This window comes from Phoxinus phoxinus (genome assembly GCF_949152265.1).
Source record: "Phoxinus phoxinus genome assembly, chromosome: 17".
Lineage (NCBI taxonomy): Eukaryota > Metazoa > Chordata > Actinopteri > Cypriniformes > Leuciscidae > Phoxinus > Phoxinus phoxinus.
Window position 1 is genome coordinate 4,257,508 of NC_136892.1, and position 15,896 is coordinate 4,273,403.

General features: G+C 38.2%; 1 protein-coding gene across 2 annotated transcripts in view; it reads right to left on the reverse strand.

Moving 5' to 3' along the window:
• Positions 1-15,896, reverse strand: part of gabrb2b (gamma-aminobutyric acid type A receptor subunit beta2b) — a 112,469-nt gene that overhangs the window by 48,252 nt on the left and 48,321 nt on the right. For both annotated transcript variants that reach the window (XM_079585625.1, XM_079585626.1), the window contains exon 4: positions 13,444-13,664. In XM_079585625.1, coding sequence (XP_079441751.1) covers positions 13,444-13,664 — 221 coding nt within the window. The remainder of the gene's footprint in view (positions 1-13,443; positions 13,665-15,896) is intronic.

Consider the following 15,896-nt stretch of genomic DNA (forward strand, 5'->3'; position numbering starts at 1 on the left):
GTCAAAAGATCTTTAATTAACAGTGCAGATTATATATAATAGCAAACACGTGTGTGTGTGTGTGTGTGTGTGTGTGTGTGTGTGTGTGTGTGTGTGTGTGTGTGTGTGTGTGTGTGTGTGTGTGTGTGAGTGTGTGTGTGTGTAGATTTTATCATAAAAGCAAACCCTGATGTACTTGAGCAAAAAGTGAAACAATATTTTACACTCACAGTCTGTTGTTAATGCAGATTTATGAGGCACTTGGTAACTCGTCATATAGTTTTAATAATGCATTTCGTTACTTCAGCAAGATAGTAATGTTAGGCTAATTATACTATAATTAGTTATACATAAAGAGCATATCTCTGTCTAATTAGTAGATGCTCTCATGCATATTTATATAATCAAGCATGAGTGCATATAATAGCTTGAGATCTTACACGTAAAGAGCCTAAAAGTGTCCGTGAAGTCAAATGCTCTTACTTGCTTTTTGTTAAGTGTCAGTTGCTTTATGAAAGGACAGCACTCGCTCATGACAATGTCAGTCAACTTATACCAGTAAAATTGGATGATTCTTGATACTGAAACATGCAATGTGGACAAATTGACAGCATCTAAAACATAAATATTATTACGTATTGACAGTTATAAAAACAAGGTATTTACAATCATTCATAACATACATATGTTGGTGCATATTAGACATTTAAGCTAAGCATCAAAACACAGTGTAGACTATGATATATATATAATGTATTTATACAGACTGATGGCAGAAGGTCTGGACTCCATAGCAGCTTTCATTGGCCAAGGAGGATGTTTGACTGACATGTAAAGACACCAATCACAGTTCGTTTTGCTCCACATCATGTTTTGGGGCGTAAATATGTAACGTAAATGTCCCTTCAATAACAGACCGTTGTGTAAAACTCTTTTTTGACATATTTTTGGCATCTGATAGAGCTTTTGGACCCAGAAGCGGTGACATCAGACTTAATGAGCGGACTGCGTCAGAGATCCGACACTTTTCTCACAGTTGATTGGTCCAGTTCCAGTTTGATTTTGACGTGACAAATCAGTGTTATCTAAGTGGCTGAGCTGTTTACTTACATTTTAAATGATCTTTCCGTTTTTCCATTTTGTTCATTCAGACTGATTTGTGAATGTCGAACATGCACGAAAACCAAAGGCAGGATTTATCAAGTGATCCAATCATAGCCAATCACATCCAATCATAGCACGATGAAGGCATTGCATCCTCTCATGTGACTTTCCCCCATTCATTCTCAATTACCCCCAGTACAGTGTTACTTTTGGAAAAAAAAATAGTGATTTATACACTTTTTAATGTCACATTTTGTAATATTTGCATCGTTTTAGTTTTGTAATATGGATTCTTTTCTCACCCTTTTTTGAGGAGGCACTGCCTCCCTTGCCTCCTCGGAGGAAACGCCATATCCCAACCTCAGATGTGAATCTGGCATGCAGAACATGCACACAATACGTACATTGCATCAAATGCTTTTATAATGTAAGTGCATAGAAGTAAGGACACATAATACAATGTGGGACAAAAAAATAGCAAGGTCAGATAAACACTTTTCCTTATATAGAGCAGTGTATGCCAATCGTGTTCCTGGTGGCACAACAAAAGTAGACTTTTACATCAACAGTACACAACTGTTCCTAATCAAACACACCTGATTACACTCATCAGCTCATTAGGAGACTCCAAAACCTGACGTGGGTAAATCAGCAAGTCTTAATGCACAGATCTGATCGTTTTATAACATCAGATTTTCCCCTCTTTTACATTCTCTTTAGACATGACTGATATCCGATATCTGTGTTTACATGAATCCCTATCCAAAACTATTCTTTTGGTGAATGCTTTACAATGCGACATGGTTGACCCTCGGGCCATGCTACTTAAATAATTGATATAGTTCACATCGGGTGGCACCATGATTATTTCTCAGCATGCAAATCTAACTGCAGAACCACACGTCACTGCAGTGCTGATGACAGCAGCCTCAGACCGGAAGTTAAGGTAATGCTAACATTACAGTACCTTTCACTATAACTATAAGCTATAATGAATGCCCAACCACACCTCAGCACTAAACCTAGCCTTTATGATGCTATAAGCTCCACCCGACACTGTTTTCAGCTATATCGTTGTCTTGTTACCCTGATACTGCTGGTCTGGCATTGCTGTCCTCAGGCTGCTGTGACGTATGGCTCTGCAGTTGGTTATTATTGGCAAGCATAGATAAGTTAAAAGCTGTCATGGATGTTTGCAGTATAAAACCTGGTTGAATGAACATATATCAGATCTACGGTTCGTTAGTTCTAGAATTCTCATTTGGACCACATTTGGAAGTGGTTCAGAAAATATTGGATCTTGTGCATAGTTTTGTGTCTACACGTGTGCAATAAATTCCAATCGGTGTCAGATGTGTGTAAAATTTTATACCAGTAAACGGAGCCTCAGATAAGGAAAACATCCAAAATATGCACTGTTGGTGTGTCTCCAGAAACAGGGTTGGGAAACACTGATATATAGGAATATATATATAGTGATATACAGATTTTAGACTTGCACCACAGTCTTCTAATACAAACATCTTTCTGATAACCATAAGACTGCATTCTCACAAACCCAAGGTGATATAGCCTCCTGACCACAAATGTCACGCAGCAAATTGCCAGTTTTTTTTCCCCTGCTCATGTCTCCGACTTCTCTTTCAAGATGAAGGGTGCTGTTTCTCAATACTGCCCGTGAGAAGTGCAGAAGTGATGTAAAGCTCAGGTGTGCGCTGGGATTTGCTTCTGTTCATGTAGCTTCAGGGTTTAAAGACATCTCCCTCTCTAATCCTGCATTTACACTGTTAAAATCAATAATACTTGTACATTTACTGCATGAATGAATCTCACATTTTACTCTCATTTCAAAAGAAAGGAAATGAGAAGGTATGTTTTGCTTAAAAAATAATTTGTACTTGATATTTTTTTAAACCAGCCGAGCTCCCAACCATTCTTATTACTGTAATAAAAGCTAAATACATTCTTATAGATTGGTGCAGGGATGACGTCAGAATTTGGGGTTTTATAATGGGGGGTTTTCGATTTATGTGTAAAATAAAGCCTGTGGTAAACATACACACCAATTTTGGGTCAAATAGGGACAAGCCCAGCCGTTGGGTTACATTTTAAAAAAAAAAATTTAACCCAACGTACCCAAAATTGGGTTGAAACAACCCAGCATTTTTTAGAGTGTAACTTCACTATACTTTGATGGTTTGTACTACAATGTAAATTACACACATCCATGGTAAAATGTGAATTTTGACGCAGCTATGTTCATTTCTGAAAACATGCGATTTTAATAAATAACTAGATAAGACTAGATAAGTTTGGGGTGTGAGTGTGTGCAGTGTACGTTGTAGAACAAAACATCAACATATCACTAATTTACCATTTAGTAATTCTGGTCCATGTTTTTTAAAAACAAGTCTTATAAATGGTCAAACTTTATTTAAATGTATCCTTGTTACAGAGTAATTACTCAAATAAGTGCTGGGTAATATTATTACAACATGTACTTACTAAAGGTTTGGTTTAATGTTATTAAGGCTACTTGTAATTTTACTGTTAATACTATAGTAAATACATTTAACAAATGTAACAAAGATGCATTAAAAATAAATAAAGTGTTATTCAGTTTTGCTCCCCATGTAAATATATCTTGTAAGGATGTTCAGATGGTTTTATTGGAAAACAGAATCTATGGTTTTGCAGCAGAGGCAATATCTAAATTTGTAGAAATGTCAACATTATTTATGTCTGTAATCAGATAAAATCGGATGTGGCCCGGGCTTAACCAGAAGTTTGTCAGTTTGTATACCAAATCTGCCTTGTATAATTCAAACAATATTTTTTTTACTACACAATTTCTGTGAATATAATTAAAACAATACTAAATAGTACATACATGTACATAGGCACAATTTGTGTGCAGGACAGGGAAATGTCCAAACCACTCTTTTGCCAAATTTACCAAATTGTAATATTGTCTCCAAAAAAAAAAAAAATGTGAAAGCCACTGAAAAAAAAAAAAAAAACAGTTGAGAAGTTTAAACAGATCCAATGAAAGAGTACAGTACATCCACTGCCGCACACAGATGATGGCTGAGAACTGATGCTGAGAATGTCCTAATATGTAAACCTTAACAAATGCAGCTTCCACATGCATAATTCTATGACCTTAATAACGCAGCACTCATATTAAATCTGCTCGTGATGTATCAGGTTGACATAACTTCACACACATGCTGCTTTAATAGTCTTTGCAAAAGCGTGTAGAGTAAGACAAATGAGATTGGCCTCCGCAAGTATCCATCACCTTGAGATGCAGTGAAATGTTACAAAGGGACAATTTAAATGTTCTGTCTACACATGCTAAATGTGTTCGAGGCACAGCATTACGAACTGCAGAATAAATTGGCAAATCATTGGGAAATAAATGAGTCATGAGAGAATGACTTGTTTGAGAGAATGTGTGCCACAACATTATCCTATCTTAATCTATTTCAAAATGCCCTTGATGTAGATTGAGCCAACATACACATTACAGGTAATCTCTTATGCACACATGCATCTATTCCCTAAAACTGTGTGTCATCTCAGTGGGCACACAGTATGGTTTATTTTAGAGACAGTGTAAATACTGCCATGACTTCAACCGATGCCAAAACTCTGGGTCGAAGTCCTCTCAGTGTAAATGTCATTTGACTGTCCTGGGGTCTCATTTATAAAACTGTGCGTAGGATCCTTACTAAAAGTGTACGTGCGCCCGAAAGCCCAAAATGGCGTACGCAAAAAAAATATTCAGACTTATAAAACCGTGCGTAAGCCAGAACCTGCGCAGGATTCACTTTATAAATCCCAGTCAGCGGAAGATTGTGCGCACGTGCGTCTCCTCCCCGAAATAACCATATATGGAGCTTACAACGGCTAGTTTTACTATGCATATCCTCATCTGCATATCATTTGCATATGATTGTTCATCCATGTGATAACATGTTTAACGGTACAAGACATTAGGAAAATATGAAATACGGATGTGCCGTCACATTACATTAATAAAAATCATTTAGTAGCCTATCCTTGCCTTGGTTTTGAATAAATAAATCAAATAGTGTAAAATACATTTCAGAGAAAGTTTTTCTCAATCTTTTCCACTGACCAAATAGTATTTTTAATTGATTTATATTTTTAATGGAAACAGATCGACCTTGTTGTGCATTATATTTGCACAATCTGCTATTATCATAGGCAGCAATTATCTCTGTAGTTAAAACATTAAAACACAGCATGCCAAAGGAAAAGTGTTCAAAAGCATTGCATCCACAACAAATATTTATAGGCTATTTATATATATAGGCTATTTTAACTTTTCAGTAAATTTCATGTAGCTAATTTAAGTGTTTAACTCCATTAATGAGAATGTCATATTTAATCTAAATGTAATATGACATAGTTTAGTAATCAGAAGTAAAACATAGTTTAATTCATTATTTTATTTAAACTGTTATTGTGAACATGCACTGTAGCCTATTTATGATTAGGACTCATAATGAAGATTCACAGTTTTACTTCATCTGCCGTTAGATATGCGTAAACGGCCCAACGCGCTCACTGGCGTGGACATTTAAGGTGTGGATATTTGCTTCAAGTGATAGGCTTGGTGAGTGAAATTATATTTGAATTATATTTCTGTATATGTATAATTTTATTTCGATTTTCTGTCTAAAAGTGACCAAAAAGACATTTAACTCCAGCTCACCATCAGTGTCGCCAATTCCCTTTGTCTCCAGAATCTGCGTACGCACCGCTCAAAGTTTGCTTAAAGGTGCGCACATTCTCCCGTCAAGTTAGTTTTTTATAGATCACAACCTTTGCGTGGGAACTGGCGTACGTACGTTTCCAGCCCCGTTTTGTGCGTACGCACACTTTATAAATGAGACCCCAGGTCTTTTCACTAGAGCTCGTATAAGAACAATCTGATAATTCCATATGATTATCTAAACAAAATGAAGGCTTTGCATCACAAATGAACCCTTATGTCAGGGTCAGAGTATGTTTCTGTTTCGTTTTGGTCCATTAGTTCCCTTCTGTGTTTGTCATCATTTGTTGTCATGGTAATGGATTGCCTTGTGCACCTGTTTCTTGTTCAGTTTGCTATTGCCTGCCTGGAGGTTTCGAGTAATCTTAAAGGCATTGGTTATCAAGTTCAGGTTTTTTTTGGTGACCCAAAAGTCATAATGACTGAAAAGTTTAGAGGAAATCACATCACAATTTAAGCACTAACAAGGAAAATGTGACGGGTCTTGGAGTGAATGACAGCTGATGCAGTGGGGTTACAAAATACCTGATAGAATATTCTACAATCTGAGAACAACAAAACAGCTCAGAGAGAATAATGAGCTGAACTCCTTTGATCGAACTAAGTTTAGTGACAGATGAGATTAAACTGGACACTGCACTCTGAATGGCCCCGACAATAATATGCAAGCTTTTTTAATAACTAATTTTGTTTTGTAGATTTGAAACAATTGGCTAAATGCTCTTTGCTCCAGAGAAACGAGATGAGAGGTTATGCGAAGCCAACTACTAAGCATTTGCTAAAAGATCCTCAAGCCCAAATGACAGATGGGGACTATACAATTATTCAACTTCTTTCCACAGGCAGCCGAAGAGGCAGTATTTTAATAAAACCTCATTAGTTTCTTTTAAACAGTTACATTTTCATGTCAAATATCAAATGTGAATTTCTTTCATACATTCGTTTGTATGGACTAAGTTATGTTCGTGTTTTTCTTATGTTTCATTACGGTTTATTTTGTTCCCTATGTTCCACTGCTAGTCTATAGTTACTGATTATGTTCACCATTAGTTTAGTTCCTTGTCACCCCTGTGTATATATTGCCCTATGTTTGTATCTTGAGTTGTTGTTGTCTTTATATGTGGATGTAAAACTGGGGCCTTAATTATCTTAATTAATTTGGTTTAATAAAGTGAAAAGGTTCCATTGAGATCCACTTCTCCTCCTCCTCCTCCTTGCCTGACCCTCCATGACAATCATAGAGTTCTCAGTTATGGCTCATTTAAATATTTTATCTAAAATATGTTTCTCCTAATATTCCATCACTTAAAAAAAGAAAAAAGAAGAAGATCCAAACTGGATTGAAGCTCACATATCAGAGTGTATTTTTTTGTAAATAACCAACCCGGTCTCACCCCAAAACGTCATATACTGACGGGTCTTGACCATACGTCAACATACGACGAAAAGGGTACCCCTATAACGTCAATATGAGACGCAGACATAAGCGCACCAGCAGCGCCTCCTAGCGGTACCCTAACGCATACCTAAACCCAACCATACCCGAATCGTCACACATGGACGTTAAAGGGTAGCCTTTTCGTCGTATGTTGCCGTATGGTCAAGACCCGTCAGTATGTGACGTTTTGCGGTGAGACTGTGTTAAAATAACAGATAGCAAAGTATCTGAGATACAGTATATCTAAAATGGTGAGATTTTTCAGTGCAGGGCTATTTGAAATCCCACTTGCTATCATTTTTTGACTCTGTAAATAAAAACTGAAACAAGATGCATTAAGAGTAAATAGTTTTAATAGTACATTTAAAGGGCACCCATTATGCCCCTTTTCACAAGATGTAAAATGAGTCTCTAATGTCCCCAGAGTGTGTATGTGAAGTTTTAGCTCAAAATACCCAACAGATGTTTAAATTGTCACTTTTGGGGGCTCAGAAAAACGTGCCGTAATAGTGTGTATCCCTTTAAATGCAAATTAGCTGCTGTGCTCCGCACAGGGGGCGGAGCCTCACGAGCTGGCGCTCAGCATCAGGAATGATAATATCAAAACAGAAACTCTCAGTAGCGGTGCTCATTTCGACCCGGAGACGGACAATAATGCCTACAGAGCCAGAGAATATAAAGGTAGACAGGTATAGTTTAGTTCAAATATGGTTATAAAGTATTTGTTATCTGCTTTTAACCACTATTAATACACACACTGCCAACACACATTTATGTTCAAACACCGTGTAAAAGTGAATTGTGCATAATAGGTGCCCTTTAAGTAAACAACAAACTATAATAAATTAAATATTCAAGTATGTTTTCCAGAAATATTTTCTAAGTCTAAATCCTTATTTGAATCGGGTTATGAAACCATGGGTTACCCTATAGCCAGTTTATTAGAATTCATTGTATCTGTTCTAAGAAAGAGGATTTTGAGGTTAAAGCTCAGATCTTATATGCAGATTCAAGTCACGTGGATATAAGTATAAGAATAAGTGGCTTGACACTGCACTCACGATAGTTTGAAAACAAAGAAAGACAAAAAAAATAAATATAGAAGAATGGCTGTTTTCTCTTTTTTTTTTGTAAAAAGTGTATAGGGTTACTAGCGACCTGAGGTATGTAATAGTGTAAGTATATGTTTCTCTGATGACTCAATAAGTGCCATTTACCTTCATTTCCAAAGATGGCAATGTCTAGTACATGCCATGATGTTTCACTCATAATTACCAAAGGCATAAACCAAAATAATACACAAGTGTCATCAGCAAAACTTGAAATGGCTCAGAGCAAGTACTGTACGCAATAATATATTAGTGTCAGTGTCACTTGATGGTGGATCTGGTAAAGAAGCTGTCAGCGATAAAAATCTTTTTTTTTTTTTTGAAGACGTTGAAAGCAATAGTTTTGAGAATATGGTTGAGTTCGAGAATATGAGCCAGAAGCTGGTAATATATAGTCTGGGGAGTTTTCTCTGTATTTCTACTGCACAAGAGTTTCTACATCAAGCTAATTTTGCAGGTTTTGCACAAAACAAAACAAAACAAAAACATGAAAGTGAGTGGTATTTACACCCACTCGAGCGATTTGTTTGCTAATCTAAAGAACCCATTGAGCATCGTCGAGAGGTAAAACGGAATTGGATTGACGGTCGTGCGAGAGACGGGTAAATCAGATGTGTGCTTCTCTATCGTCATTGGGTAAAACCCGCGAATAGTGCGCCAGGTGAATAAGCCAGTTTGTGATTGGTTCCCGCAAATTTGGAAAGGAAGCAGGAAATAAATGTACAGGTTTCCAGCCCGATCTGCAGGGTGAATTCAAATCAGGCTGGGTTTACCCAATCTAGAGAAAATAATGTTATTTCAAAGACTACAACATGCATAAGCAATGTTTTTATCCCTTGTTTCTGTTTTTTTTTATGATCCGGATATTCAGTACTCTTTCAGAAGATGCATAATAGTGCCCCCTACCGTACAACAGTGAAAACACAGAAAGCAAGACAAGTCTGTCAATGGCAGGGAATCGTTGTCTCATAAATGAAGACAAATCCCTTCATGGCGGGGACTTTGTGTCCTTGAATCACTTTGTGTTTTCTCTAGAAGCTCTAACTTGAGGGATAAGCATGTCCATGCGTACATCTTGTACATCTCTTCTCCGACTACCCTTGTTGATGCCCAGGGTAACTTTCCTTGTTGATGCCCAGGGTAACTTTTCATGTTACAATTTTGCAAAATATGTTAGACGAAAATCATTTACACATCCTCATATATCTAAAGCATACGTATAAGGTCATACAATTGATCACTTGCAAGAGCACATGTGATTTATATTATTATCAGTCCATATCTGTTGCTATATGTTGGCAAAACCAAATATTCATTAAGCAAGTATTGAACACACAAGTGTCATTAGGAGACAGGAGGATACTTCTCCAGTTTATCATCATTTTAAGCTTGCCAAACATTCTTTGTTAGACACGAAGTTCATTGGCATTGAGATCATTTTACCTCATTGGAGAGGCAGAAGCGTAGGCGGAGACAATATTTTTTTTTTTTACAAAGGAAATTCTTTTGAATTATTTTACATTTACATTTATGCATTTGGCAGACGCTTTTATCCAAAGCAACTTACATTGCATTTCAATGTACACATTTACATTCTTATCAGCTCTTGCTTTTCCTGGGAATCAAACCCATGACCTTGGCATTGCAAACGCCAACGCTCTACTGTTTGAGCTACAGGAAAAATGACGTGAACTTCACTACCCTAATGGTATGAATGGAGAAATGGAACTGTTTTTTTGCTTTGTTTTGTCTTTTTTGTTTCTTTTTTTACTGATATGTGGTGATGTGCGTGAAAAGGACCAGTCTGCTGCACCAGACACATCTTGCAAAGCCGCACCCTTTGAAAGCAAGGGTGCAAACTGCATGCATAATAGGCAATAGAAATTAAATCAGTAATCCAATGCGCTAAATGCTGCTTAATGGCAGCAGAACCTTCGCAGACGTATGCCACAATCCTGAGAGGTTATTATAAATATATAATAAAGTGCCCTTACTAGACATATTAAGTGCTGCTCTCCTGCTCTAGCAAGTCTACTGGTGGATGTAAGTAAGCTTGAAGAATGACCAAATGAGCAGTCAAGAAAGGCCTTTTCGGACCTCAAATGCAATATGACTTTGACCAGCCCAGGGGCAAAATCTAAACCGGATAAGGCAAGTGAAAGGGCCTGCAAGTCTCCTACTCTCTTGAGCGAAGTAATCACCAATAACAGAGCCACATTGAGAGTCAGAAACTTCAAGGGCTCAAAAGGCTCAAAGGGAAAATACCACATATCCCAAAGAAAAGTGTAGCAGGGGACATCCCTGCAGGACAGGTTCTTGCAGGAACCAGCAGCCATATCACCCTGTAGCCCAAGACTGGTTGCCCACTGAAGCTAAGCAGGGTTAAGTCTGGTCAGCACCTGGATGGGAGACTCCTGGGAAAACTAGGTTACTGCTGGATAAGGTGTAAGTGAGGCCAGCAGAGGGTGCTGACCTTGTGGTCTGTATGGGTCCTAACGCCCCAGTATAGTGATGGGGACACTATACTGTAACAAGAACCGTCCTTCGGAAGAGACGTTAAACCGAGGTCCTGACTCTCTGTGGTCATTAAGAGTCCCATGGCACTTCTTGTAAGAGTAGGGGTGAAACCCCTGTGTCCTGGCCAAATTCCCTCCATTGGCCCTTATCAGTCATCCCCATCCACTGAATTGGCTCGATTACTCTCCTCTTCACCTTTAGCTGGTGTGTGGTGAGTGCCCTGGCGCCATTGTACTGTGGCTGCTGTTGCATCATCCAAGTGGATGCTGAGGAGAGATTCCCTGGTAGCATTGTAAAGCACTTTATGTGTACAGTAGTACATAGTAAAGCGCTATATCAATGCCTCTTTTTCATTTCATTTTTATTTCAACTCAAGCACTGAACTGGCAGTGAACTGTGTCAATATGGCCAGAGCGCACCACAATGCAGAGAGATGCCACACAGGGCATAACGTTTCCTCATGGAGGGAGCTCTAGCATTTAGGATGGCCTTAACAACCTCAGTTGAGAGACTGGGATCTGTGAGTTGGTACCCTATAGGGGTCAAAGCCACAGAATCTAAATATTGGGCAGAGGGTGGAGAATTACACACTGCACCTGAGATTGAAGGTCGTTCCTGGTCGGAATCTCCCATGGACAGCCTTTCAGGAAAGATACAAGACTCAATAATTCAGGAAAACAAGACTCAGGCCGGCCAAAACAGAGTCACTACCAACAGGAAAACTCTGTCCCGGTGAACCCTCGATAGAACTCCCAGGAGCAGAGCGATCTGGTAAAATGTAAAATGTTTTCAAAGGGTTGCCTAATGGGTGAAACCCACTGCTCTTGACCCACAACTGGAATGGTATAATGTGTTGTAGCCTCATTGGTATCACATTGGGAGTTGGCTGTCATTAGACACACTAGCCTCTGATATTGGCTGATAGGAATATCCTGACATAGCCTGAGTACTTTCATGGCTGTAAGGATGAACTTGACCCGACCCAAGCAGGTGATAAATGTGCCAGTATCGATGTAAAGTTCAACACCAACCTCACAAAATTCTTCACAAAAGTCTTGGAGAGAGCATGCATTTCTTACTGTTTAACATCAAACCTAAATACTTTAAGTGGATAAGAACAAAATTGATTTCAAAACACTATTTTTTTTTTTAGACTGAGCTAGAATCAGACAGTTGTCAGTGTAGTTCAGTACACGGATGCCCTGAAGTCGCAATGGAGTCAGGTCGGCAACGTGCAGTGTCCGGGCCCCGAGTCTTGACTGGCAGCCACACTGACCCTTTTCTTCTCCCTACTCCTATAGAAGCCACAGGCTTCTAGAACTGGGAAGGGAAAAAACTGTCATTGTCTGCTTTTTGGCCACCTGAAACCTATCGACAACAGAGTTGATTATGTCACCGAATAGTCCGGATGGTCAATTCGGGCTTCCAACCAGAAAGTTTTTTTTCCTTTTCCTTAATGCCAGAGAGGTATAGCCACAGATGCCTCTCCGTGGCGACCATTGTAGCTATTAAACGATGGCAAAGGCTGTGTCCCTCACCAGTGTTCAGGTGTTTTAGCAGGTCAGTACGCCAGCAAAACCGCCATCATGTGCAGTGATGCATCAGCCTGACCTGCAGCTTCATATGCCTTATCTACCAGGCCAGATTTAATTTCAAAGGGCCTGGATCTCGAGAGCTGATCAAGCATGCTCTGCTCCCAAACAAATCACACACAAATCACGAACATCATCCCTCATAAGATAGCGTGTGCATGGCAGCACACATTGCTTATACTCTTTTCTAGATGCCATATTTCACTCATTCAATATAATACAGGGTAGACAAGCAATATCCTCCACACAAACACAGACACACGGTTTCCTTATGACAAAGAAGCTGATGACATTTATCTTGTCATCACCTATGTTCCGTCACCTGACCTCGAACAAAAATTTCCTAGTTTCCACACGTGCTTAAGACACACTCAAGCAGAAGCGTTAATATTGCGTCAACGTCATGACACAGCGTTGGATTCCCTCAAAAAGGAACTGGTAATCATAAGGATTCTCTGAGAAATCGAAAACGCGTTAGAATAGAAATTTCTGTGATGGCAGTATTGTATTTTTATAATTTATTTTGACCACAATATTGTAAGTGAAGCTAACTTTCACATCGTGTTCACCTTTATAATTGACATTTTAGCCAGCTTCCATGTACCACTGGCCTCTTATCCTTCCTAAAGTGTGAACTAAATCAATAAATCAAAAAGTCTTATCTATTTCAATCAGTTTGATGATGCACAGATATAGAGCACATAACCATTCCAAATTGTTAACTTAATAAAAGAAAAAAATATTGTTGTAGATGCATTGATTTACTCTGAAAATCAAAAGCATCTGCTCTGTGTATTCTGTCATGGGGATTATAATGCTTTAGAAAATATTGAATGAAAGATTTGTAATGTTTTAAATAAATTGCTATTATGTGATGAATAGATGCTTTTGAATTGTTACCTGAGCCCATAAAGCACAGTGCCATCTGGATGAAGACGGATCATTCTGTTCTTCACTGTTACACCATGTACAAAAGACTTCTTGTCATTCAGGAAGTATGTATCCGGCACCCACAGCTGATCAGCTACCCTGTTATCCAGCGTCAGGTTAAGAGGAATCTCAGAATAGGACAGGCGTTTGTCTCGCCAGGCTTGCTGGAAATACATAGTCAATGTGTAGTCCTGAAAAAACAAACCATAAACACAGAGAAGATTACTGAATTACCAGGTCTAGCGACAATATAAAAAAAAAAAAAAAGAAAGAAGATAGGAAAGAAAGAAGGAGATATTTTAGGGAATATGCTTAAATCTTTTGGGGGTTAATATTACATGACTGGCTTTAAAATTTGATGATGTAACGTTAAAAGCAAGAGTGCACACCAGGTTAAAAAATGAGTGTTAAAACACAGGAGACTAGGTAACTAGGTATACTGTACTGTACAGGTATGATGACAGAGAGCACACTGGGAGTCTACTGAACAAAAATGAACCATTTCAATCATTCTATAAAGGCATTGTTCACCTAAAAATGCCATTGTGTCGTTCCAAACCTGCATGCTGATTTGGACTATCAAATAACTCACTGATCTTTAAAACAGCAATGACACTTTTTGCATAGGCATTTCAAAAATTTCAAAATGCAAAGCATTCATCAGTAAGCTACCAACTTACATGAAAAAGTACAAAGCAGGTGACAGAATATGGGAGACTGGGAATGGTTGTATCATATTTTGCTTTTAATGTTTGTAACTGTGTTTTTTGACTATTTATTTTAAATTGTGATATGTTTGCTTAGTTGTTCTGAAATTCAAATCAAAACAAGTTGTGAAATGTATACATTTTTGCCAAATTTAAGCAAATAACACTGATGAAGAAAATAAAGGGAATATATAGGGACAGAATTTGTGAATATCTTCATGTCATGTATTAGTTTCAGGACAAATATTATTTAAAAGGTGAGCAACTATTTAAATGTTCTTTATTAAATGGCAGAGGCACTCATGCACTTTTACCCCACACTCTTTTATCATTAAAACTGAAGTGTTGCACTGGAATCCGGCTTATGTTAATACTACGGTCCAGTTTCATTGATTTGATTGGCCATCTAAATAATTTTGACATTGCAGAATGGTGCTAGACCAGCTTAAAAATGTAACTTTTTCCAACTTTTTGTCATGCTAACAGCAGGTGCGTAATGAAGTGCAGGGGGGACTTGTCACCCTCAGTGGTGGGCATTGCCCTAGTTTGTACACACCAGCATTACTGCTGTGTAGCAGAACCCCACTGACTTACCCTAAACTATTTTTAATTAGTTCCTAATTAGTTCTTAATTAAAACTAATTAAAACCCAATAGGTTTTGCTTCTGTTTAACCACCAAGTAGACATGCACTTATCAGAAATGTTAGATGATGGTATAATTCCTTCTTCTTTTTCTTTTCCTTTCAGTTTGGGGTTAATTTTAAAGACATCGTGGGTAAGTAAATTAATAGATAGGCTATATACATAAATGGCTAAGTCTCAAAAATTTGCTAAAGCGTTTAGCATTAAAAAAATATGTCTGTGGCACGTGGCGCTAACTGCCAGTCCAATGTACCTAAAGGTGATGATGACATTTTTCTGTTTACACGCTGATGAACCCAAACTCAGATTTGCTCTCTTGCTGCAAAGCTTATTATGAAATACCATGCAACACCAGGTGAGCTTTCATTGCTTTCTCTTATCATTATTAAAGGGAGTCCTGGAAAGTTTTAAAAGATTTTGAGTCTCTGAGATTTAGAGAGTATGCTTTGTATGATCAGCAAGACTTCTTAAGGTTCTAATCTTCTCATACTACTTTTATCAGGCCAGGTACTGGGATACTGAAGAGAGCTGTATTCTATTAGGATACCTATAATATATTTACTATGGTTAAGTTTGAGTGTGGCTCATAGTCTGGCCATATATACACTATCCTGTGTGCCACCAGAAACACTACAATGAGGCAGCAAACAACATACAAATAGCTGTCACCATTGCTATCCTACATTTTCTCAGTGGAGGTGGCTGTCAAATGCTTGGAGCTAATGAGCATCATGGTGTACAGTAAGCTAGTGTGTGTGGGGACGGATGATGTTTCTGCTGTGCTTCTGTCGGAAGCCATGTGAGTAACATGCTCTGGAAAGAGGTTTTGGGAAGTGTCTTCCGAAGAATCATGGGACAGCACCTGTTATTCAACCTCGTCAGAGAGTTGACATCATCTTCATAGTTCATATGGATTTTCTGCAACGGGTGACCACCACTCAAGAGATAATTCAATGGAGAGGGCCGCCACATGAGTGCAACAATTACCAGACACAATTAGAGCTGTCTGAAGTCCAGTCTCATTAAGTTGTTGAGTTTAAATTTAGGAGATGCAGCAAATGCATTTCCAAGAA